The 26,663-nt window shown below is 50.3% G+C and overlaps 1 protein-coding gene across 9 annotated transcripts in view; it reads right to left on the bottom strand.

Annotated features, from left to right (window-relative positions):
• LCOR (ligand dependent nuclear receptor corepressor) overlaps positions 1-26,663 on the bottom strand; it is a 96,817-nt gene that overhangs the window by 2,389 nt on the left and 67,765 nt on the right. For 7 of the 9 annotated variants that reach the window (XM_068139529.1, XM_068139531.1, XM_068139530.1 and 4 more), the window contains one exon: positions 182-11,815. In XM_068139529.1, the coding sequence (XP_067995630.1) occupies positions 7,327-11,815 (4,489 nt within the window). In that variant the 3' untranslated portion in view covers positions 182-7,326. Of the gene's footprint in view, positions 1-181; positions 11,816-26,663 lie in introns of those variants that run through there. The other 2 variants (XM_068139539.1, XM_068139538.1) reach the window with 2 other exon arrangements.

Here is a 26,663-nt window from a genome sequence, read left to right as displayed (position 1 = left end):
GGAACAACCATCCCGGCTGGCCACGGGGAGCTTACTGCCTCCCCAGGGACCGTGGCCATCAACCAGGTCTGACATCATCATCATCATCAACATGAGATGAAGAGAAAGAGTTAATGCTTCACCTTGGATGTGACTTACAAAAACCAAACCGACCACCCCCACCCCCCACCCCCACCCCATCCCATCCCCTCATGCAATAGCCAGCCCTTAGGTTGCGGCCCGCTGGGCGATACAGCCCCACCAACCGACACAGCAGTCCGAACCAGAACCACCTGTGGAAAGCCCAGGAAATAAATATTTTATAAAACTATTTACAATATTAGATCTGTGAGCGTGAAGTGAGAGAAGAACTCTTTTTTTTTTTTTTCCTGACACACCTCCCTCCCTCCCTCCCTCCCCTCAAAACCAAAACCAAAAGCTTAAAAAGTAGATTAGCATCCTGCTGCCTAGCACAACACTTATCTTACATGGCACCTACACATCATATATATTCACATTTCATTTTAAAATTAGGAAACTCTTAACAAACAGACTTAGAAAACATTGGCTAAGCAACGCAGCCCAAAGGAACCCTCGGCCTCCAGACCCACGCTGCAAATGCTGGCCGGCTGCAACCCAGCCCCTCTGGCTGCCCCCAAGCTGCCAAGGTGCCCTGAATTGAAACCGTCAGCTGCCCCTCACCACCGCCACCACCAGTGCCCTTCAGGGAGAGGGTGGAAGTGCTTGTGAAAGAGAGGGCGTGTCTGCGGGGAGGAGAAGAGGAAGGATGGGGACCGTGATTTCAGCTAAGCCTAGGGGTGAGCTTAATACAAACAAGAACTCCTGAGAACATCTTAGAACAGATGGATTCATTTCACAACCACCAAGCTAAAGGATGGGCCGAATGGATGCTAAGACACACAGGGTCAGGGGACACGCACAGTGCGGGGACATCGTAGCCTCATGGTTTGCTCCAAACATCCACTGCTACACCAAACGCTGCGGCGGCCTTCCCTGGCAGGGGGGAGCCTACCCTGCCTCGCTCCTGAGCCATCCAGGCCTACAGCCCGAGGATGTGGACCCAAGGACGCCTTGGCTGGGGCTCAGCCCTCTCCCCTCGGCACAACCATCAGCAGTGGAAAGGCAAGAGCTCGATCCAGACAGCAGCAAGCACCTCCATGCTTCCCTGGGCACTGCCCATGCCTGTGGAAGGCTGAGAACTGCAGCTTTCCCAGTCGCCCTCAACCGGGAATGCATTGTCAGGCTGAAAGAATACGAGCTGGAGAGAGAAACTGTCCATCTGCAAGTCTTCAAAACAGGGCAGCTGAACATCTGTGTCCTTCTGAGACTGTGTCTCTGTTTCCCAGGAGGTTACTAGGAGCTAGCAGGCAAAACGTGGCTGGGGTTGCCCACCAGCCCATTCTATCCTGCACTGAGAGGCTCCCCTGGCACAGGAGGGACAGGGATGCAGAGAGTAGAAGGGACAAGCTCCTTTCACTCTCCTGGCTCATGAAGGGTAATCTAGCAACATGTCACAAAACTTGCTGAAAGTATCAGCACTGGCTACACAGCTCTTTGGAGAAGGTTTGCTGCAGATGCACCTCACTGATGTGCTGTCAGCTGAACACAGATACACCACTGCATGCAGCAAACACGAGCAATAAGGACCTCATCAGTGATGAATATAAACATGTGCACGCCTTGGACATACTGCATGCTCCTCATCATCAGAGAAACTCATTCCAGGGCTATCACTGAAAAACCTAACAGGTGCAGACAGAAGAAGCCATCCTGGGCTCAAGCTGCAGCCCTCAGTCCCTGACAGAGAATTGTTGACTCGACAAACTCAGTCCCTCCCAGAGATTAGGTAAAATGGATGGTTCCTGACCACGTGAAGTGTGAAGACCCCGAGCTGCCCATGACAAGGTGAGAGAGGAAGAGATAACCATGCAAACGAGCAATGGGGGCTGGCAGCAAAGGGGCGGCAAGGGCATCATCGGAGGCGCAGAGCTAAAAGGATGCAGCTCCTGCTACAGGGACCGGGGAGCTGGGATGGAGACTAGCATCACGAACAGGATGAGAAAGGGGCCACCAAGGAAAGCCAAAGTAACAGGAAGAGGAGAAGACTGTTGGTGGGACAGAGCACTTGTGCTGAAATCCGGAGCTGAAGAAGCAGACCAGGGAGCTGCGAGGTGGCCCATAGGAGGAGGAGGAGGAGGAGCGCAATGAGGCTTTGGAGCTGAGGATGGCACTGTGGTAGTGCCAGTGGGCAGCTCTGCTAATGGAAACACAACTCAGTGCCCGTGTGGAATAAGGCAATAAATCATGTTGCTTATTTCCTTCCACTCTCTGAGGTCATCTGCAGCTCCCTGTGCGTCCCTTGCATTGCCTAGAAGCTGCTTTACTGGAAACAGGCTGCTCTAAGGTGCCTCAGCCGTACACCTCACTCCTGCCTCACTGCAGAACACACAGGAACAAGCTGTGCCTGTCCCAAGCCATTAACAAAGAGCAATAGGTTCCCTGTATGACATCACTTCTGCTCATTTTTGTGGCTCTTGTGCACTGTTCTGACTGAACCATGGAGAGATGAAATTGGGAAGTAAATGGGGAAGGGAGTAATGCAATGTGAGGACTGGGTGGAGGAAAAGAAAATGGGGGGGGGGTGGAAATGAAAGATCTGAGCACTGATAAAGAAATTGGAGCTCCCCAGGCAATGCCACCCTGCCAGGCAGTCACCTTACACATAGGCACTTTAATTTTCTAACAAATTAAAATGAAATTTAATTTGCTAGCAAATTACAGCATTCTTCCTTCCTGCCCCAAAATACAGCACTCAAAGAAGCACGTGCAAAGCACTTGAAAAGTGGATCTCATAGTCAGCAAGACCTGGAAATTCTCTTTATTACTGGTGTCAAGTGGAGAATGCACACAGGAGGAACTGAGGGGCCAAAGAGGCTATCTCCCAGGCTAGTAACAGAAAGGAAAGGAGCCTGGCATAGAGCTGGGGATTTCCTCAGAGCAGAAAGCCTTAATGCTTTTCTAAAGAGGCTGACCATCACTGGCCCACCCTCACCCCTAATGAAACCCAAAGGATTGCACAAATGTGGAATTCAGAAAACCTTCATCAAAGCTCCAAAATTCTCACCTTGAGGTGGGCTACAGAGGTCATGCCCCAAGTGTTTGCTGCAATAACTCAGCTGTAGGTGGTGGCTTTACCTTACTCATCCATGGCCAAAGCCTCCTCTCCATAATAACTATCTGCATAAGCTAAACCCACCAGCCAGTGCAGCAGCTGCAGGAGGAAACACTCCTGCCAGGGCCTCACAAACACCATGATGTAGAGAAAAATCACTCTCATTTTATTCAAAATTAATTTTTTTTCAGTGGGAGTTGCTGGGGGGAAAGGAGGAGGAAGAGAGCAGAGCATCTCTGAGCAGCATTGATATACTCAGCTGGGGAGAACCCTGCAGAGGCTGCAGTACCAGGGTCTGGTCCCAAGGACAGTACAGAAGGGAGATGGGGGTCCCTGTCGACAAGATCTCAGAGGATCTCACCCCTCAGGACATCCGGGATCAGCACTTCCTGCACAACCACTGCTACTTGTCCTTGCAGATGCCCAAGATGCTGCTCTATCCCCTGCCCACTGGAGCCAGGTGCCCACAAGGGACATGCAGTGCATGCCTGGTCTAGGTTGGTCCCAGGCAGCAGTCTGGGGCCAGTTTATTAAAGAATTGTAGTAAAAATATATCAGAATTATTTGCTTTCTCTTCATTTGCTTTCTGAAGACAAGCAAGCGATCCACAGCCCAGGCTCAGAGCCCCCTTTTCTGTCCTCTCCTGATAAAACCCAAACCCTTTACCTTTCCTCATTAAATGGTGCAGACATTCAGATTTACACCCATGAGGCTGAGCCCAGCTCCTGTTAAAAGGCTCTTTCCACAAATTTTGTGTTACTTTTTGTGCAGGATGTGCCAGATCTAATGTGGGAAGCCACAGCTTGCTGAATGCCTCTGGCATCCTGAGGGAGAGAGAGAGCTGTTGGCCGAAGGCAATCACAGCCTGTAACAGCTGCAGGCACATTGAGTCTCAGGCCATGTTGCCTACACACTGTCCAGCATGGTGGATGTCACCTTGGTCCTTCCCAGAACCCTGTGACTCATACAGCATCTGCTGACAGGGCTTCTTCCCATGGGGACTTGTCTACAGCACAGGAAATCTCCATTAAATCAAGCTGAAATACAGCAGTGTGACAGAAAATCACAGGCTGAGACTGGAAAGCCAAAGGGATGGGAAGAACATGGTTGTCCTTTTAGTATCTCTGCTTTCTCCCTGTGACAGGTTCTGGCCATTCTTCTCTGGAGCTAATGCCTGGCAGGGACACTGCTGGGAATCTCAGCCCACTGATCCCACTGCTGCCTAAACCAAGCAGCACACATCAAACTGGGAGAGATGCTGCTCTGCTCCTGCACTAGTAGGATACCTGCTGTCTCCCACTCTTGCCATGGTAAGCCAGCTGGTGCTGGTGGAGCTCCAGTGGGCAGGAATGCAGCTGGAAGGCTGGAGCAGCAGCACCCACCCAGAAATGCACTTCATTTATCATGGGTTTTATCCTATGAAGTTCCCATTCCAAAAAGCACAAAAGATGAAGACCAGAGCAGCCTGCATTTACCAGGGGCTAAAAAAAATTGCAGAGGGAGAGAGAAAGCTCCAAGGAGTGCTGGGTGTCTGGTGCCTGGTATGGCTCTGCATGTGCAGCTTAGTGCAGGCACTTCAGGAGCAATGGTGAAGGGTGGAGAAAGAGGGGTTGTGAAGGATGGGGAAAAGGGGGGTTGCTGCCAGGGAGCAGCACAACAAATGAAGGTAAGAGGGGTGCTCACTCGCATGCCCAGCACAAGAGAAGAAGGGGAAACCCTGGGCTCACACACCTGTGGAGAGGCTGCCCCGGGTGGAGGTTAGAAGAGGACCACAAGTATGGATGGAGAAGCAAGTGGGAAAGACAACCTGCAAGAAAGGTACAGACCAGTCACTTGATTGCCACCAGTGCCCTCCTGCCTCACACCTCTCCTGAAACGCTTTAAAATCTTTCCTGATGGAATGTTTGACATATTTAACACATGCAGGAAAAATTAAAGTCATAGAGAACTTTGTATTAATCTGTACAGGGACTGACAGGCTAGATTTAATCACTTCCTAGCTGTTCAGAGAGTTAACTTCTTCTAGCATGATTCAAAGGAAAGGTAACTGATTTTTGTGTGTTTTTTTTAATCAGCCATTTCATAGTAAGAGAAAAATGTGCTGCAGCCTTGTGTGCGTCAGCGCTGGGGGAAGGGAATACCTGCAAGAGAGCCAGAGGTGCTCTGCGAAGGGCATGTGAACCTTAAATGCATTGTTTCATCCTCTACACTAAACAGGCACAATTAAAGATTTAAAGACAATTCTCTGCCTCCCATCTCCACTCCACAGGCTTTGGGATCTGGAGTTCAATGGCAGCTGTGAAAAGCAATTCCCCTTGCACCTGAGCCCTTTCCACCCTCTTCCCCCAGGCACCTCTCAAATGCATGGACTGCCACCAAGCCTTGCTCTGAGCAGGGACAAGGAGCTGAGCAAGGACCAGCAAGTGGCTGTTAAAGGTTGAGAGCCCCAGATCCTGCCCGGCACCCTCTCAGGCATTGCTGCCTTCTGCTTGTAAGGAGACATCCATCAGGATTCAGGCAAGCAGATTTTGTGCAGCACTGCTGAAGTGAAGCTGTGGAGATGCAATGGCCAAGCAGGGTCCTCTCCCTGAGTGCAGACCGAGGCAGCTCCTCCACTGCCACTGAAGTTCAGTATTCCTAAGGTTGGAAGGGACCTCAAAGATCATCAAGTCCAACCTGTCACCCCAGACCTCATGACTAGAGTAGGGAGGATACAACTGCCCACTGCAGGCTTTGAACTCACAACCTTCTCATTCAGGGTCTGATGCACTACCAACTGAGCCACTTGAAGTTAGAACATCCCTGCCCAGCAGAGAAAGCACAGCCACACGCTCTGTGCACTTCTAACACATTGCCCTCAGCGGCGCTAGGCACCGTGACCCTGTTCTGCCACTGCAGACCTCTAGCTGCCTTTCACACGTGCTGCAGAGGAGCTCTGCACAGGTGTTGCACAGGACAGGGCAGAGGCTTGGCCACTTTCAGCCTCCACAGCACCAGCCATAAGCAAGGACAAACCAACTGCACCTTGCCTGTAAAAGGTGAAATGCAAATTATGGTAATAAATACACTTAAATCAGTTCCTTATCCCAACCCCATTCCAGCTGCAAATCCTGGCTAAGGAGGGCGCAAGGCATGACACGCACAAGAACACAAGGTGAGGACCAGGGCTCTTCTGCAGAGCATCATCAGAAGGAGCTAGAGCCCTTAAAGAGGGAGAAATTCAACCTCAGCAAAGCGCTTCAGAAGCTGCTCTGCTGTCAGAGGACACAGAAATCAACAGGAGCACAGCAAAATGGGAGAAGGAGGTCTGTCCAAAAGCAGGGCACAGTGGGACCAATTCATCCCTGAAGCCAACAAGAAATAAAGACAGATAGGGCCCAGTGCACCCACCCAGCAGCAATGGATGTGGCAGTCTGGTACCCTCAGCACCTCCTCCACTTCCTCTGCCTGAGTGGGACCTCCCCAGCCCCATGGGCCATGCCATGGGGGAGCAAGGCAGCCATCAGCAGTACACACACCAGTAGACAACAAATACTTTGATGCAGGTAACATTGTGGGACACGAGCAGCTGCTACAGACAAACTGACAAGGGACAGATTTGCCTTTCTCTCCCTCGGTGATGGGAAATGGTTTTGGTTTTGCTTTAAATGCCACTAAGAAGACAGACAGAAGGAGGACTCTGAAGGAAAGGGAAATGTTTGAGTGCACCCAAAGGCTGCTGAAAGCTACTTCATGTGCACGACGGTGGTTTTCTTTCTGCTACAGTACAAGTGCTTGTGCCTCAAGTATAAAACGCAAGCCTCCAAATCGCACAGACCAGCTTCTCATTTTTATTTTTAAAGTGATAAATAAGGCACTGTACTTTCAACTAAAACTGCCTGGTTCCAAGTGTTGGGTTTTCTTAAAAACAAAACAAAGCAAAACAAACCCAAGGAACGTTCAGACTGCAGAAACTTCCTTCTGAACAGCAGAGCCAGACAGGCTGACCTCTTCTCTGTCCCAGACACATCTGCCGATGCCTAAACTCACACGGGCGGTGTCCTGCAACTGTGGATTTTGAAAGGCTTGCTACAGCTTATAAAAGCAGCTTTAGTTAATGCGTGGTAACAGGTCACTACTATACATCGCTTCTGTACACGGCCGCCGCCTCTGTGCTATTTCGGGTCGAGGCGCGAGCGCTTGCTGTGCGAGCAGTCCACTTTTGCCCTCAGCTTCCTCTTGCCCTGCGACCCGCTGCTCTCCTGCATCTTCTTCATGGACCTCGTCAGGGCCTTCCCGCCACCGGGCTTCTTGTTGGCCATCTTCTGCGATCGCGTGGAGGACTCCCCCAGGGGTTTCTGCTTGGGGGACTTGGCCAGCTCCTCATGGCCAGGGGGCAGCAGGGCCCGTCTGCTCGTGTTCTCTTTGCCCTTCCGCGCGGGGAGCCGCACCTGCTTCAGCTGCTTTTTTGGGGCTCTCTTCTCTTTCAAAGACATTTTTCTAGCCAGCTTGTTGCTCCTCTCCATGGCAGCCTGCTTGCGGGTGGCAGGAGCTTTTGCATTCACCTCCAAATGCTTTATTTTACCGGCCTTCTTGGCAGGCAGCTTATCCTTGGTGGAGGAGCTTGATCTCTCCTGGGCACTCCCGCTCTCCTTCAGCATCCTCTTCTTCTTGCTGAGCTGAAGGTCAGCTTTGGGTGAGGGGTCATCCTGGGACTTGTTCTTCCCCTTCCGCCCCTTGCCTGTCCCATCCACTGAGGGACATTTAGCGGGAAAGGCATCTGCTTTGATCTGCAAGGCCAGCTTTGGAGACATCAGGGGGTTGATGCACAAGCTTTTTCGGCTCTGCTTGATCTCCAGGGGTGGGTGGTCCCCTGGGCCATCGTTCTTCTTCTCTGCCTTCATCATGCGATGCTGGGCTCGTAGCTTTCCCCGCAGGTTGGAGTACTTGCGCAGGATCCTGGTGCTAGCCTGTGTGGGCAAGCTGGGGGCAGGCTGCACGGTTTTGTCCTCACTCAGATCCTTGATGCTGGCATCAGTGGGAGACGTCTGGCTGGGAGTGGTGGCTTCTTCAGCCTCTGCTTTATCAGCGTTCTCCCGAATTTTGGCCCAAAGCTTTTGGTTCTTCAAGTTATTCCGAGCTGGTGTAGTGGCAGCAAACTTCTTCAGGTGTTTTTTCAAACGTTCAGCTTGCAGCGAGCTGGGGTAGAGACCAGAGGAGGAGTATTTCTGCATGGGGACTTTGATGGGAGGGATCTCCCCTGGGAGACGGGTGTTGAGTTTCTTCACAATCACTAGAGACCTGGTTTCAGTTGTCTCCAGAAACCACTGGCAGATGTCTGACAGCTTAAAGGCCTTCATAAACAGCATCTGGACAGGAGAAAGCTTCTGCACTTCTAATGAGCCTCTGCTCTTCCGTGTCCTTTTTTTGCTTTTCCAAATCTCTTTCAGTTTGTCAGCTTTGTTCTTTACCTTGGGGGTTGGCTGCACCTCCTTCTCCAGCTGAATCCAACCCTTCTGAACTTTCATGTACTGAGTGTTGAACTCGGCAATGAGTTCCTGGTTCTCCTCTTCAGCGCACCACTCTATGAACTTTGGTTTGCTGTCAGACGTGTCTATGTCCTCCAAGGCCGGGGAGTCCTCGTTCCCTGACTTGCTTTTGTCCCTTGGTTTCGAGGTGGCTTGCATAGGCTCCTTCCCTGCTGTGCTCTTTTTTGCAGTGTCTACAGGTGCGGGCGTGTGTCTTAAGTTATAAAACTGCAGAGCAACCTTTTTATGCTTTGCAGCCTTTGCTGGAGGATGCTCGCTTCCACCCCTGCTGCCGGGACATGGAGGGGAATTAGCCACCAGCTCACAGGTCTCCAGTTTGTCTGTGCCCGTGGCACTGTCAGAGCTGTTCTCATCCTTTGTGCTGGCAACACCTGGTTTCACATCCTCTTGCTGGGCACCATCTGCAGGCATGCTGCTCTCTGGAGGGAGAATGTTTCTCTTCTCAGAATCAGCCTGGACACTGATTTCCAGCATCTCGCCCGATTGACTTTGGCTACTGTTAGCAGGGGAGTTGTCTTTAGCGGAATCTTCTCCCTCTGCCACAGCCTCTTTTACTTGGAAGCTTTTAGAGGTTTGTCTGGTCGTGACACCATTCTCCTTGCCTGGCTGCTGCACAGCAGTGCTCTCTGGAACCTGGTCAGCACCCAGCCCCTCACTGGTCTTGAGCGGCACATTGGGGAAGCAGTCACCTGGGAAGTGTATGGATGCTGCCTCATCCAGTTGCACTTCTCTCCTGAACCGCTTAGCACCAGGGCTCTGGGAGAGTTTGCTCTCAGGGCATGGAAGCTGCACAGAGCTGAAAGAGTCAGCATCCTCAGCACTGCCCTCAGTGAGTGACTGGGATTGCTGGCTTCGGAGACACCGGTCTGATGCCACAAGCACTCTCCTGCCTTTCTTCCGCTTCTTGTCTAGGCTGTCTTTGGAGACAGAGTCCTTCTCTGCAGTGTCCGAGCCATCGGGTTCGGGCAGCATTTCCCCTTCAGTGAGGTCTTTTTCACCTGCTGGGCTGTTAATCTGCACTGCCTCTTCTTCTGAGATTTCAGGGACAGATGTGCTGGCTCGCACAGACCCCTTTTGCTCAAGGGAGTCATCACCCATCATGTCAAATAATTCAGGTTCTGGTTCAGCATTGATGCTTTTGTTCATATCCATGCACTGCAAGGTGGCAGGGGACTCTGGGGGACTCTCCCTGTCCACAGTGGCAGGGGGCTCATCAGCCTGTTGGTCTGGAGAGTGTGGGATGGGCTCTGTTTGATGCAGCTCACAGGGCTCCATATTCCCTGTGGCAGGAAGCTGGTCAGGATCCGTGGCACCACCATGGGCCTGGGGTGCTGTGTCTGCAGCAGCAGAGTGCTGCGAAAAGGACTTTGGGTCCAGGCTAGCAGGGAGGTCAGGATCAGTTTGTACATCAGAGCCTAGACAACCTTCCTCCGCACCGGGTGCTTCTGAGATGCGAAGGGCAGGAAAATCAACAGCCTGCCCACTGCCATCCTCAGAGGAGCCCAGGCTGCTGCCAGCCTCGCAGGGGACAGCGCCTCCTGCTCTCATCTCCCCTCCTTCAGCAGGAGGGGAGCCAAGTGGTGGCGAGCTGGCTGAGCTGTCCTCTTTCTGGGGACTGGGTGGAGCAGAGAGGGAGAAGAAGGGCATGGCCATGGTAGCTTCCCTTGACCGCAGCGCCCGGGTATCCCGGGGCTGCACGGGGGCTGTCTCAGCTCTCTCCCTCGTTTCTCGGCTGGTTGCCGCCCCTTTAGCCAGCAGCCTCAGGGAAACCCTTTTCTCACCTTCCCAGCCTGCCCCCGCAGCGCCCCCCACCGAGAGCATCAGGGGCTGCTTGGTGCTTACGAGGGTCTCGGTTCGCAGCGCTGGACCGCTCCCCCTCTCCTCCGCCCGGGAGCTCTTAACCAGAGTGCGGACAGTCGGCAGCTCACAGCACTCCCCGTTGAAGTAATAGCCGCGGGTGCTCTTCCGCGCGGTCCTGCGGGACGACACCGACCGCTGGCTCTCGAAGTGACACTCGGTGATGGGCTGGCTGATGTAGACCACGTCACACTGGTTGTCATAGTCATTGATCCTCAGCCCCGACGCCTTCTTGCTCTTACGAGTGGACCTGAGGGAGGCTGCCTTGGTGCGGGGATGCCCACTGGCGGTCCGGTGGCCAGCCGGCGCAGCACCGGCGGGCAGCCAGCCCTCTTTGGACTTGTCGAGTGGGTCCTTGTCAGCTGGGTGCAGGTGGCAGCCTGCCTTGCCCTTGGCCACGGTGTGCAGGTGGTTTTCTTGCTTTGGTCTCGCGTCTTGTTCTTTCGCGTCTAAGTCCTGGTGCAAAGATGCTCTTGAGCTGCATTGCAAAGTGTTCTCTTTGTCAGCTCTGCGAGGAGGGCTCACAGCAAAGCCAGGATCCCAGGCTTCTTCCGGCAGAGCTCTGAAAGAGCTCTTTTGGGACCCCAGACAGCTGTCTAAGCTGTCCTCGCCGCCGTTCACGTTTGCCACTTTAACCGAGATGTAACCTTCCACAAGAGTCTTACCTGCTAGCTGCTCTTTATTGTCCTCACACTTTCTGACGCTGGCTTCTTGCTCGTGCCCAGTGGCTTGCTGCCCTTCCAGGCTCTTGGTGGCATGATGGAAATTCAAAGAGGAAGAGTTCAATGTGCTGAGGTATCCTTGAGTGGAGCTATCCTTTGGACTAGCAGAACGAAGCCTGGTGACAGGGAGCTCAGAGAATTCCTTTCTCAAAATAGGACTGGAGCTCTCTGCTCTGTCCAGAGACTTCAGCTCCACTGGCTGCTTCAGGCCTTGTCCTGTAACGTGCAGGGGTCCATCAGACCCTGACTGTCCTGGGTCCAAGGAAGAAGGGAGCTTTAATTCAGTACAAGCAGCACCCTTATCCTGATTTTCAGTGCTTTGCTGGCTACAACCAGAGCCACAAGTAGAGGCCTCCATGCTCTCAGATTCAGGCAAATGCTGGACTTCAGAGTCTGGCTGTACTTCAGTGTATATGTCGTTTAACACACGGATGAATTGCTTCTGGTGATGTGTACACAGTCTGACCATAAACTTTTCCAGTGGAGACTTCGGTTGATTGTTAGAGTCTATTGCTATTGTCTCTGCTGCATCCTCACTAGAGAGACAAAGAGAGAAGCAATCAGTTACATGTCCCAAGGAACAAAAGTTTGTGCTGCAAAACTGGAATGACCCTTTCTCCTCCCACTTGAGCATAGCACCTGCCTGATCAAGCATCCTGTTGTCATGGGGCTGGCAGGTATCCCTTCAGCATGCACACTTATGTATGCACACTGTTGGTGGGACATGGACTGCATTTCTCTCTGTCTCCTACTGCCAGAGCACCCACACTTAACACTTCTGCCTAGGACATCCTGGTGTGTAGGCACCATGTGACACATTCAAAACAAACCTATGCTTCCAAGTGAGAATCAGATTCAGTATCTGCACCATGCCCAGTGTAGAAGGGTCAGGTCAGCACTTCCGGGACCCATCAGGACAACTGCAGACCTCTGCCTGCTTCATCTGCACAGCCAAGCTAAGTGGGAGCAAAGCAGCATCCCATCAGGGCAGTCAGATGCTAGAAATCTTCTACTCTTAAGCCTTAAAATTCTGCTTATGCCTTGGTGCCAGAAGATGGATCTAGGGCAAACTGAGCAGATCTGAGTCTCCTCTGCAATCAGTGGAGAAATGTTGGCAAGCTCCCAGCCTGCAGGACGTGCAGGCAGCAATGCACCCATGAGTGGTGCGGTGCCTTGCCATCTGCACTGACCTTTGATTTACTGCCATTTGATAAAGTGGCTCTGTAGCTGATAGCTTCTACAGCACAGGATCACTGCCACTAGCTAGCTCTCAAACCCAGGCAATTATCATTTACCTGCTCGACAGAGGCAATTAATTAGGACATATTGGTGGAGAGGTTAAAGGATAGATAATTGCCCAGTGTTTGCACGAACTCATCAGGAGTGCCATGCCAGGTGCTGTTATCGAGACCAATCTGTTCCCAACGGCAGCACAGGCAATTGCCACCCAGCTCCCTACACTGACGGTGCCCTGCCACCCACACTGCCTGGCACGAGATCTTTGCCACCAACACTGGGTTGCTTTGCAGTAACAGTTGAACTTTGCACATCCTGGCTTTGTACCAGAGGAATGAAAGTTGTTTCATCCCCTCTACAACCTTGCTCTCCCCCCCAGACATCAGATGCCAACCTTGCTCACTCAGCTTTCTGGAGTGGGTTTTCCCTTCCCAAGCTGCCAGGCACAGGGCTCAACAGGGGGATAAGGAGAAAGAGCCCCACCTCAGAGAAGCCATTGGCAGAGAAAAGGAGGAAAATACAAGGACCAGCATCGGCCATGCTCAGTGGCAACCAGAGTGCTGGAGCCAGCCCCAGGCAGCTCTCACCTGCGGCTTACTGCTTGCTGCTTTCTTTGAACTGACAAGTGCTAGGGAAGCACCTCCAGCAAGCCATTTCTCCCCAGCTCATGGACTCAGCTCCCACACTCAACAAAGGGCAGAGAAAAGCACCCAAGGCTCACTTGGGGCCTGGCCAGGTGGCACCCAGCCTCCTCTTTGCCCAGAAACGCTAGGCTGCAGCCAAGCCTGCCCTGTACATCTGCGAGCAGGCCCTTGGCTTTCCAGTTGTAATTTTCAAGCATAAGGAGGCATCACTTCTCAGTCATGGCTGCTCAGTTTCCTTGGGCAGAGTTTTCCCAAAACCACCCAGAAAGGTTGAGTGAGCTCAGCTCACCCAACGTGTCCCAGCACCCCCAGAACATATTCCCGGGGTTAGCGACAAGCAACCTACCTCAAGACTGCTTTACTACACCTGGGCGCACACCACCCTCCAGTAACCGTCTCAACTAGTTCTACCTGGCGCTGCGATGACTTTCAATTTGGAATGCCTGGGATTAGTTTAAATCAAAATGCTTAGATACAACCTGGCCCCCCTCCAGAGCCCTGCACGGAAGGGTTATGTCAGCCAGGATCTCTTACACGGCCCAACTCCTCCCATCTGCTGCATAACAAAAGGGATACAAAACCTTTGGCCCCCATGCAAGAGGAGGGCTTGGAGCTGGGGGCTTTGTGAAGAGGCTGAGCTCAGCACAACCTCTTTTCCACCTTTGCACAAAGAGGGTGGTTGCTCTTCTCTTACCTGCTCGTCAGCCCAGCTCCTAAGAGCCGCAGCCATCTTTCCCCAGCAAGCCCAAATTTATAACAGCAGCAGCAGAGGCGTGGCCCTGCCCCAGCCCACTGTGCCACCACACACCTGGGCAGCCTAGGGTGGCAAAACAGACAACACCCTCCTTGCCAAGGCACCTTCAGCTGCTACACACAAAGGACTGCAAAGGACAAGCCCATGGCATAGGTGAAACGGTTGCCAGGATGGGTGGTGAGTAAGAAAAGGTGAGCTACAGGCTGGGCAATGCCTGGCAAAGGAGGAGATTGTGGGTCTGAGTACAGAATCCCTAACATGGGAGAAGGAACAGAACAAAGTGGCCAGGCACAGCCCATTCTCACCTCACAGCAGCCATGCTGAACACAGCCGTGTGCAGATCACGCCTGCTTTGCATGAGTGTGTGGGGCTGGACAAGACCTATGTCCTGCTGGTATGGCAAAGGAACTCGGGCTCCCTGGTCCTGAAGACTCCAGGGTAGCATTTCTCCCTTGCCCTTAACTCATTTCTTCCTCTGGAGGCCTTTGTGCTCTTTTTCATCTTATTTGCCCCACTGTACTCCAAGGAATCAATCCGAGATACACACAGCTTGTCAAGCTGTAAATTCAAGAAACAGAGATAAGTATTTTTCCTGCTTGATAAAGAAAATAAATCCACTGATCCTCAATGTTCTTTGTCCTTGGAAGACCCATCTGTGGCTCAGTGACACAGTTCACCTGCAAATTCTCACCTTGAGCACATCTGCTCCTTCCCCAGTCCACCTTTGTTTGGGTACTGCAGGCAGTCTCCCTCTTTTTTCTCAGTTTCAAAGGATAACCTTGAGGCAGAACTCTCCCTGCCAGTTGCAGTCAGGCTCTCAGCACGGCTGACTCCCACCTTGGTCCTTCCCTCCCCAACCCTACAGGCTGCTGAGCCTTTGCCTCTTCATCTTCAGATCTCCCAGACACAGTTCAGTGTTCTCTGGGACCCAGTAAACCAGCCTTGGTAGCGGCCCAGCAGTTCCCACTATTCCTGTCTGTTCTAGCTATTACTACTGAATAAAACATACTCATGGCCATCCTCGTGCCTGGTAGCTGATGGATGTAGGATTGTCTGCATCCACACCACTTAAGGAAGCTCCAGAGCAGAGCCTGTTTCATGATCAGGTGTAATAGAAGAGTTTATTTCAAGTGCCCCCCAGCTTCAGGCAAGTTTAGTTATAGACTGTGTAAACTGCTTATCAGAAAGGACAGGGGAGGTGAGCTGACTGCAGAGCTGAAGTGCCTTCCTGAGGAAGGTGCTAGCTACCAGCAGGTTCCTCAGCTCTGCTGGCAAAGGCACAATGGGAACTGAAGACTGACTGGTGAATGTGCAGGATAGGAACTGAAACACAGGGTTTAAACAGGAGTAAAAGTTGTGCTTAGGAGGCAGCCACTCCTCTCTCTGAACAGCCTGGTTTCTGGGAGGCACAGGGCAGTTTGGTGTATGCAAGGGGAATGTGTCGTTTCTCTCAAGGCCATAAGCCTACTGTAGCTTCTTGGCTGGGGAGAGACAGCTTACTGTGGACCCTCTAGAATGCCCCTCACCAAGCTGCAAAGCACATTCACACAGCCCTTATCCACCAAGAAGGATTCACTGTGATGGAACAGACAATCCACCTGCCAGTGAACCTTCCTGCAGAGCCTGAGAGAGGGCAGGTCTGCCCTTTCTGTCCACCACCCTTACAAGCTGCGGCTGCTGGGGCTCCACTGCTCCTGTGCCCCAACATCTCACTCCCAGCCCCTCTGCACATCTTGCCTTGTGCCAACAAAAGACACTCTGGCATCCCAAGCCGATCTTATCACCTGAGACCCTTGCTGCCTCCTAGCCCCTCTAGCTTTCCCAGGGCAGTCCTGTTCTCTCCTCCTTTCCCGCCTGCCGCAGAAGGTGTCAGAGGCATCAAGGGGCAGGAGCTGTCAGAGACACAAACGGAGCTGTTGCTACGCAACCCCGGCGGCACAGCAATTAACGCTGGGGAAAACGTGCTGTGCTCTAAAGCTATTTGCATAGCTGCGTGCTGCAATACGTTTGTTTGCATTGTGCCTCTACTGTTTAGTGGAGTTTAAAGGCAACCCTCCTCCAGCTCTTGCTAGGGGGAAACCCAGAGCCTACAACAAAGGCCGTGCAGTTTGTGGTGAGGGAGCTGGGGGAAGGCAGAGGTTGTTTTGTCTGTAACATCTACAGACTGCACAGGTATAGGATTTACAAGGGGGAAAGGACAAATTATCTGGATTTCATCCTGTGTCCCACCTTGTGAGCCAGATCCTGCTGAGCCCCTGACCTGCTAGTGGGATTGCCACATGGAGTGACACCACGCTTGCTCGGCTTGTGGATGCCAGAAACAAGAGCTTCACGGGCAGCCCAAGCTGCCTGTGACTCAAGAGTGTGGTTTAGTGGGGGAGCAAGGGGGAGAAGATGAAGAAAGAAATCAACTGGTTCACACCAACCTACCTGGGACACTGGTCTCCAAACCTGCTGATTGCCAACTGCAATCTTCTAGTTTGCCCACCCCAAGTTTGTCACTATTCAGCATGAAGCTTGTGCCCTTTTAGGGTTTCTTTTTTTAGCCCTCAAACATCATTTTGGTTGATTATAAGTTTACAAGTATGTTTTGTATCACAAGAAGCAGCAGCAGAACAAAAGTTCAAGGCTAAGTGTTTCTATTCCTTTCAGACCACTCTAAGCACCAGCATTATAATTCTGTAAAAGAAACAAAGCGTAGCTGTAAACTTATAAAATCCAATTTGGTGTTTTTAGGGTGGTGGTGTTGGTGGTGTAACCTCTTCCTTCCCTCTCCTACTGCCACACAGCTGACCACTGGAGTACCCCACCAAGCCAAAGGGTGCCTTGGAGATCTGGCTAAAGGCAGAGACTTTTAGAAATGTAGATCACTAAGAAGAAAGCCCAACCTGTGAGTGATGCTCTTCTTCAGCTGAACTCAAAGCACTGGCCATGCACACTTTGACCCCTAGGTTGAAAGCATCATGCCTCACTGCCCTTGGGTGGCACCTCCAGCCCTACTGCTTTCAGCCACTTCATTTATTTTTCAAGGCAAGTGGAAATGCCATTTTGAGGGACTGCAAAGTAGGAGCAGCCTCTTAAAGAGAGCTGACCCCAGCCCCAGGGGCGTTGTGAGTCCTGTGTGCTGAATGTGTGCTTGACAGCAGCTGTGGCTGGGGGTTGCCAAAGGTGGGCTCATTTTCCCCAGTGTTGGGGGTGCTGCATGCAGAGCCACATCAGGGCCTCACCCTGTGGAAAGGGGAAATGATCCCTCTACCAGCCCCACTTCAGCTTGCTGAAGCAGCTGTGTGAAAGCAAATGCCAGAAGGGAAAGACACTGGACCAAAGCAGGAGGTGGCATCTTGTCTTTCAGCAGCAGCTCACACTAGTGTCATCACAGTGGCTACAGAGCCGTGGCTACTGCCAGCTCTCTGCCAGAAATTATTATCCCAGGGTGGCAAAAGGCAACCCACATTCCATCTTCCCAGCTCCACTTGACATGCAGTGTCATTCTCAAACCCACCCTTGCTCTTAGCTGCAGCACAGACCTCTTGCTGCGAGTGGTGGCAGGGAGGGGATACATTTCCTTCTGCTGGCACTGCTCTGGGATGTGGCAATCCCTTGCAGGGAATGGGCAAAACAGCCCTGGGCACAAACAGTGTAAGCTACTGCAGCCAGATTTTCTGGAGCTCATCTCTCAAAGCCCCAATTAAAGGCTGACACTGGATGTACCAGTTTAAACGCCTGTATTTCAATCCTCAGAAATATGCCTGGCACCTAACACTCCCCACACAGATGAATGAGTTCCTTCACACCTCTGTGGGTGCTACAGTAATTCTCTCTCACTGCACTGAAAAAAAAAAAGAAAAAGAAAAAGGAAAGCAGCATAGAAAGAGCTGAGGCTTCCCACAACAGCTAGGAAGCATCTTCCTTCTCTAAATTAAAAGGTTAATTTGTTCAAAGCACAGACAAAATAACTATGTAAATATTGGGGCCGGGTTCTCAAGGCCTCTGAATTTACACTGTTCTTGGTGACGCACAGGGGGATGGACTGAGCTTGCATTTCAACTGAAAAGCAGGAAGAAACAAGTTATAGATGGGGTTTGTTTGGTTGGGGTTTCTGTCAGCTGCACGTATTCATCAAGGTATCCAGGCTGTACAATAAGCAGACTGACTGGATAAACAACAGGCATCCATCACAGATTCAGACTTTTTAACCCTTCAGAGTAATGTCTTTTATTTGCTGACTTATTTTTGAAGTAGTTAAAATATTTTTTAAAAGCCACCTTCTCCCCACCTGTGGCCAAATAAAATAATCAAACAAATCAAAGTTGGCTTTACATTATAAAACAAACAAAAACCCCAACAACAACCCAAAACCCACAATAAAAACCTCAAACAAGTTTTATAGAATCATAGAATCAGTCAGGGTTGGAAGGGACCACAAGGATCATCTAGTTCCAACCCCCCTGCCATGGGCAGGGACAACCCACACTAGATCAGGCTGGCCAGAGCCTCATCCAGCCTGGTCTTAAGCACCTCCAAGGATGGGGCCTCAACCACCTCCCTGGACAACCCATTCCAGGGTTTCACCACTCTCATGGGGAAGAACCTCCTCCTCACGTCCAGCCTGAATCTCCCCACCTCCAGCTTCATCCCATTCCCCCAGTCCTATCACTACCTGAGATCCTGAGAAGTCCTTCCCTCTTCCTTATATTCCTGTCAAAGCTTTTTCCACTCCCACCTTCCCCAAGTCACTAACCCATCTGTATCCTGTAGTAGTTTATTGTCACTTGTGATACTTCTAATGCAATATTTAATGACTAATTAAAAATCTTACCACTGAGCCGTTGCTTTAAAACCAAGGGAAATGTATCACATTGGAAACATATTCTACATTGTAGCTTTCAGAGCCTTTCTAGAATTGTCCTCTCTAATTTTTCTAATTACCAAGGACATCTGGGACCTTCCCTTTGAGGAAAACTATTAAAAAAAGAAGAGAGAGGGAAAGGAGGAGAGAGAGGGAAAGGAGGAGAGAGAGGGAAAGGAGGAGAGAGAGGGAAAGGAGGAGAGAGAGGGAAAGGAGGAGAGAGAGGGAAAGGAGGAGAGAGAGGGAAAGGAGGAGAGAGAGGGAAAGGAGGAGAGAGAGGGAAAGGAGGAGAGAGAGGGAAAGGAGGAGAGAGAGGGAAAGGAGGAGAGAGAGGGAAAGGAGGAGAGAGAGGGAAAGGAGGAGAGAGAGGGAAAGGAGGAGAGAGAGGGAAAGGAGGAGAGAGAGGGAAAGGAGGAGAGAGAGGGAAAGGAGGAGAGAGAGGGAAAGGAGGAGAGAGAGGGAAAGGAGGAGAGAGAGGGAAAGGAGGAGAGAGAGGGAAAGGAGGAGAGAGAGGGAAAGGAGGAGAGAGAGGGAAAGGAGGAGAGAGAGGGAAAGGAGGAGAGAGAGGGAAAGGAGGAGAGAGAGGGAAAGGAGGAGAGAGAGGGAAAGGAGGAGAGAGAGGGAAAGGAGGAGAGAGAGGGAAAGGAGGAGAGAGAGGGAAAGGAGGAGAGAGAGGGAAAGGAGGAGAGAGAGGGAAAGGAGGAGAGAGAGGGAAAGGAGGAGAGAGAGGGAAAGGAGGAGAGAGAGGGAAAGGAGGAGAGAGAGGGAAAGGAGGAGAGAGAGGGAAAGGAGGAGAGAGAGGGAAAGGAGGAGAGAGAGGGAAAGGAGGAGAGAGAGGGAAAGGAGGAGAGAGAGGGAAAGGAGGAGAGAGAGGGAAAGGAGGAGAGAGAGGGAAAGGAGGAGAGAGAGGGAAAGGAGGAGAGAGAGGGAAAGGAGGAGAGAGAGGGAAAGGAGGAGAGAGAGGGAAAGGAGGAGAGAGAGGGAAAGGAGGAGAGAGAGGGAAAGGAGGAGAGAGAGGGAAAGGAGGAGAGAGAGGGAAAGGAGGAGAGAGAGGGAAAGGAGGAGAGAGAGGGAAAGGAGGAGAGAGAGGGAAAGGAGGAGAGAGAGGGAAAGGAGGAGAGAGAGGGAAAGGAGGAGAGAGAGGGAAAGGAGGAGAGAGAGGGAAAGGAGGAGAGAGAGGGAAAGGAGGAGAGAGAGGGAAAGGAGGAGAGAGAGGGAAAGGAGGAGAGAGAGGGAAAGGAGGAGAGAGAGGGAAAGGAGGAGAGAGAGGGAAAGGAGGAGAGAGAGGGAAAGGAGGAGAGAGAGGGAAAGGAGGAGAGAGAGGGAAAGGAGGAGAGAGAGGGAAAGGAGGAGAGAGAGGGAAAGGAGGAGAGAGAGGAAAAGGAGGAGAGAGAGGAAAAGGAGGAGAGAGAGGGAAAGGAGGAGAGAGAGGGAAAGGAGGAGAGAGAGGGAAAGGAGGAGAGAGAGGGAAAGGAGGAGAGAGAGGGAAAGGAGGAGAGAGAGGGAAAGGAGGAGAGAGAGGGAAAGGAGGAGAGAGAGGGAAAGGAGGAGAGAGAGGGAAAGGAGGAGAGAGAGGGAAAGGAGGAGAGAGAGGGAAAGGAGGAGAGAGAGGGAAAGGAGAGAAAGTAAAAAGAAGGGGGGGGGGGTGTGGGTAAAAATTACTGTAAGTGTTTCTCAGCATCGTCCCTGAGCTAGGTGCTCCAAAAAAAATATAGCAGGAGAAGGTCAGAATAGCTAGCACCACAGAAGCCACAGATAGCACAGAAGTACCTTAGATAGCACCAGAAGACAGATAACAAAAGTGTGCAGGGCACAAGAAAAGAAAATTCTTGCAACAATTGTCACAGCTTTGCACATGATTTAACAAAAGCAGCACCCAGTTAAGGCACAGGAGAATGAAGAACAGGGACCGGTCCTACGGAGCAGGGATGTTACCCTGAGTATGTTTAACAGTCCCTGGTATGATCTGGGAACACAAGTGGCTCTGGACCCCAGCTGAGGCAGTTGTGTGGCCTCTTGCCCACTCCCAAGCCCATCGCTGTCAGCTCCCTGTCCATCCTGCAGTAAACCAGGTTCCAACCTTTCACTTCCCAGCCCTGTGCCGTGCACATGCGGGTCAGATGGACCCTCTGCAACCACAGAGGTTCTAGAAGATGCAAATCCTCCACTGAAGGTGCTCTCATCTGCAGTAAACGAAGGCTTGTGAGCACGATATGCTGCTGTGCTAAATCCCCACCTTCTCCTCCTACACTGCCTCTGCAGGGCTGCACCTGCGGGGTGGAAGAAAACCCCAAATTCCCTCTCTGCAGACATTGGAGCTGCAGTCCCAGCTCCAAGAGGCACATTTGCCAACCACAGCCACTGTCTACTTCCAGAAGCCTCCAAGGATTTAAAAGTCTGTGAATATCCAGGATCTCTTCTTTGCCAACATGGATATTAAAAAGCAAACGCAGCAACTAGGCAGAGTGCTTGCTCGAGCTAAACACTCTCCACCCAACCTCTTTGCCAAGGCTTGGGAGGGGCCAATGCAAGACATTTGGAGACCAGAGGGTATCTTGGGCGTAATTAACAGACGTTGGGGGATATGACCCCATTTCAGATAACCTGGAGACTCAGATAATTGGGCCTCAGATAATCAAGGCCACGTTGTTAATAGGAACAGTATCCCAACTCCTAATGAACGGCAGCATCTCCCTGTGTGCCAGTGCTACACCTCCTTGCACACAAATGCCTGGTGAAATATGAATTAGTGGTTTGATGCCTGTCCATATCCTCTGTCAGCTGCCGGGCTGAGCAGCAAGCCCTCTTTCTGATGCACCACTTTGCCTGACTGCCTGGGAAATAGGTTAAGGCGGAGAGGTGGATTGCAGTCCCGAATGCCTGGGGACGAGGCTGTCTCAGAGCTGATGGGCTAGGTAAGCTGTATTTTGAAAGTGGGTTAATTTAACTGCCATTCAACTACCACTAAATGATGTAGGTTAATTTTATAGTCTGATAACTATTAAGAAACCAAAACATAAGGCAGGAAATGTCTCTATGCACGCCAGTGGGGAAAGGTTTCCCCTGCACTAACGCACACCCTCTCCTTCAGCTCAAATCCCTCATCCTCCTTCCATTCCTGCACATTCCTTGCATCGACTCTTATTTTTTTTAACCCTTATCATTACACACTATTGTCCTTCCTCCCTCTCTTAAGAGACTCCATTTTCCTCTCAAAAATGTTGCCAGCTTGTTAAGCCAGCTCACAATTATTTTTTCTCCATCACAGATCTCAATGCTAAAGAAAGACTAACAAATAAATCTGCCTGACCACAGCAAACATCCACCAACACATCTGCTATGTGTCTGGCTACATGGTCAACTGAGGCAGCACCTTGCTCAGCATGGAACACACCATCACCACTTACACACCCAGCTTTCTGTAGGGTTATTTACTGTATTTAAAGCATCCCTGGGTAGGTTTTTTTTGGCAGTTCACCCTTTCTAATTGGAGGCCGCTGTTAAAACGTGATTATCTCTGTGCAGTTTTCCTTCCCACAGCATAATGATAGGTATTGTTTGTTCCTTTATACTGGGGACAAACCCCATCAATTGCTAGTTTGCCATAAAGAGAAAAAAAATAAAAGGAGAAAAAGTAAATAAATGTAGCAACAACAGCTTATGCTTGCAAAGGAACAGATCCCTTGGAAAACGCTGAAGTGACTCATCACTCCTCAAGCATAACGAGGGGGAGTTGAGCACCAAAGCCAGGCAGATTCCCCCTGAGATGCCTTCCCAGATTGCTTCCCTCTGACTTTTCCACTTCCTTAGTCCCACTGCTCCCACTAGCAGGAAAATGAGTCGCTAACCTTCGCAGAGGAAACTAGAGTGATGATGACCCATTAGCACATGCTGCCTGTCAAGCACTCATGGATCTCCTCTATCACAGATGTCTTTTATTGTGTTAACAGTAAGTGCACTACGCAGGCCTGAAAGCTCAGACAAATGACCTCACACTCAGTGTGGTGGTCGTGAGACCACAGCATTAAGGAGAGCTTTTTTACTGTACTTTATATGACCAGAGAAATACAATATGTGACCATCTCCAGGTGTTCACAGCAAAACCACCTCTGAAAAATGCTCCTTGCAGAGACTGACATGTTCAGTCAAGGATGCCAGAACACAAACCACGTACACTGTGAGGATTTTTGACCCACAGAGGACTGAGTGCCAGATTCCCTGCTGGCCTGCTGAGGCCTCCCTATTCAATCTCATGAGGGAAGTCCTTTTTTTTTTTTTTCCCCTTGGAAGTTAAAAGAGCAGACAAAACAGCCAAAACCCAACCAAACAAGAACCTACTCTTTGCCAGCACCAAGATACTACCTTTATGACTTTGTGCTAGGTTACACTGATTTGAAGCATTGTAACTAATTATTGTTCTTAATTTAATAGCAAGATCATTACAGGGGCCACAAGGCATATTTCCTTTAAACCCAGAGTTCTTATTTTTGCTTTCATCAATTAGCAATCCAGTCTACACTCAAACAAAAAGCACCAACATTAAGGACAGGGACAGGCATCAAAAACTAGAATCACAGAGCAGTCACCCTTACCATGCACACTTGTGTCAGTCTGTTAGAGAAAAGCCAACACAGGGCCTGGAAGAAGAGGAAAGATCCACCTTTCTTAATGCATCAGCAGAAAAGCTCACTGGATTATAGCTAGTCTCTAGGCAAATCTAGGCAAGTCTCTAGCAAGTAGTGAGGTTAGGTAGTTGTCACCATGGTTCAATAATCAGAATTTGGTTATTAGTGAAGACACCTAGGCACTGATTAAACTGGTTTAGCTTCACATCTCAGGCTGACATTTGGTGGCTAGAAATGAAATTTCTGTAGAGAGCACATCTATTATAATAGCTTCTCATGCAAAACCAGAATCCTACTGTGTCTGTCTATTTTATTTTAAGAATCTCCTTTCAAAGTGGTTTAAAACTCTCCACAGCTAACACTTTACACACAGCTAACACTTTACACACAGCTATTTGCTTTAAAGGCCTGGAAGACATCTGAAGATGACACCGTGTGTGACCAGAGCACATAGGAAAACATGAGAAAACTATCCCACCACATGCATCTAAAAGGGGAAGATGGCAGAGAGTAGTGGAGTCTCCAAGCAAGCACCTCAGGTGTAGATTACAGCAAGGGTACCGGTACAGGCATTGGTGGTGTGTACGAACACCCCTTCACATGTCTGTGGAAGCTGTTTGGCTTCCTCTAGTGTCAGCTATCCTGCAGAGCCAGAGTAACTTTCAACAATCAATGTCAGAGCCTTTCTCTAAAGCTCACTGAGAAGAAAAGCACAGTCAAAGCCTCAGCTTTAAGAAAGGAAACCATAAAAGCCCCTTTCAGAGTTGGGTATGTCATTCCAAAATGAGCTAAGCAAGCCCCACACTTTATTAGCTGGGCAGGAGGGATCTGGGATATGTGATAATGGCATCTAGGGGGGAGAAAGGGGGAGAAAGGGGGAGAAAGGGGGAGAAAGGGGGAGAAAGGGGGAGAAAGGGGGAGAAAGGGGGAGAAAGGGGGAGAAAGGGGGAGAAAGGGGGAGAAAGGGGGAGAAAGGGGGAGAAAGGGGGAGAAAGGGGGAGAAAGGGGGAGAAAGGGGGAGAAAGGGGGAGAAAGGGGGAGAAAGGGGGAGAAAGGGAACCAGAAGAAACAAAACCCACCTTAGCAGCTGTAACAAACTGCCTATGCAGCACTATCATTTTACAGTTTGCTGATAAGCTTGTACAGACAAACCATTCCCCCTGTGGGCACAGGGGTGGCTGATCTGCACCCAGAGGCAGAAGTCCAGCAAAGGTAGCCATGCAAGCCACAATCGAACCAGTCCAGGTAACAGCACAGGAGACAAAGCAGGAGCCATGGCATGGGCTGGGAGAAGTGTGTCACTGGATCTACCACAGCTCTCACACAAGTTGTGGCTGGAGTCTCTGCCTTGTCCTCTGTCACTGTGGGTGTGTGGTGGGTTAGGATGCTGCTTGGTTCCTTGGGGAGAGGCAGCTTCATATTCATACAACCTTTGCATTTTCAGGCAGCAGTGCTTATATTTCTATGCTCTGAAAGATACCTTAAGTGTTTCTAATTTTATCTGAGCCTTTAAAAAATCCTTGGGAGATTTGAGCTGCAGCCATCTCATACCAAAATCTCAGACCTCCTGCAGAGCTGCACGACACCTGTGGAGGCAGAGGCGGCAAGTGAAAGGTTTAGAAGTTTCCTTTCAAATCCGACCTGTGAGTTTTGATGAATTAAAAGTGACCTGTGAAAATAACATTAAATTGTTTTGTGCTTCCTCTCCATTATACTAAGAGAGGCCTTTTAAAGGTTGTGTTGTCTGGGGTTTTCAGGGAGGTGGGTGAGATGGAACTTAATTAATTCATAATTCACAAGTGTGAAGTTATTCAGATTTCTTCTGAATTTCCTACTAGACAAGTGAGGAAAAAAACCTGATTTTAAGTCTCAGAGTCTGCATCAAACACAGCAGATCAGGGGAAACAGTACTCCCACAAATGGTGTTAAGCAGATGTTACAAGGCTAGAAGTATCCCACATAACCACCTTGAGAATAACTCTATTAAAAAGATCAACGTTTATCTGAGTCTCTGTCATCTTCATTTTATCAGACTGGATTTGGCCCTAACACTGCAAGGTCTGGTTTTGAAATTGCCTTTGGCCTGTACTCCCGTCCCTCTCTACATGAATCACTTTCCTAAATAGGTCCAAGGACCTGTGACTTGCTTCCATTACAACTACAGTTCAGCAAGTACCCATGGCTGAACATCTGTCAAAGCAGAGGCTGCAGATTAAGAAAGTAATGATTTGCCAAAGGATATTCCTGGATAAGGATTTAAATCCTTCCCCCAGACCCACCTTTGTCAGGCTTCTAGGAAACGAGAGAGCTCAGCACACTTGGGCAGGAGAGCCACTGGTGATCTTGCCTTACTTGAGGAGGATACCAGAGCAAGCTCTGCGTTGCTGCTATTGCACTCTGAGCAGCCACAGCAGAGGGGCTGGTTGCACGAAAAGGGGTAAGGGTGATGCTCAGGAATTTCCTTCATTAAATCAGCATCACTCACAAAACTTCAGTTGATCCCCAACACAAAAGTCTTTTGATCCTTCTTGCTGAGGTCAGGGAGTTGCTACTTTCAGGTCTAGTATTAATCCCAACACTTGCAGGTAGTGACCAGGAGCTTTCTGCACTTTCCTCCACAGAAGTGCACATTTCCACACAGGAGCAATCAGCAGAGCCTCTCATTTTACACCTGCTGGAATAGCTGGATTGTAGAAAGTGACCCAGGTGTATGTAGGGGTACATACAGTCCACTGCTACTTGATGAAAGACCTGTTACTTCAGGAGGTAATCAGATATGCCTCTGCAGGTTCAGGAGCAGGTATCTCTTTCAGTGACAAACGGAGCAGCTCAAAACCCATCCCGAGTTGAAACACGCAGAGGCACATTAGCAGAAGACTTGAGGTGCCTAACAGGGTTAATTAGGTTTCTTTTCTACTTCTGCAACAGCAGCAGTTGCTGCTTCTCTCTGGGCCTGTGTGTAAATCCTAGGGCACTCTTGTCATGCTATGTGTTTGCATTACAGAAAACAGCTTGAAAAGAAGAAGTGGGGGATGAGTTCCTTTAAGTCTGAACAACTTCAGCTGAACAGTGCAAGACCATCAGCAAACCCTCCAGGAAAACCAAGAAAAGGGGAAAATAAAAAACCCAGCATAGCATTTCTTGATAATCAGGGGACTAAAAAGTGTCGATTAAAAATGTTCTAGGAAAAGCTTGCAGAGTGTAATACATCCTAAAGAATGGCAGATGGGAATATGGTTCATCACTTTCAAAGGCTATTTTCATAGATTTGACAGA

The sequence above is a fragment of the Melanerpes formicivorus genome, unplaced genomic scaffold (genome assembly GCF_026170545.1).
Source record: "Melanerpes formicivorus ecotype bairdi unplaced genomic scaffold, bMelFor1.0.p_v2 SCAF_6, whole genome shotgun sequence".
Lineage (NCBI taxonomy): Eukaryota > Metazoa > Chordata > Aves > Piciformes > Picidae > Melanerpes > Melanerpes formicivorus.
This window is presented reverse-complemented; position numbering and strand designations above follow the sequence as displayed.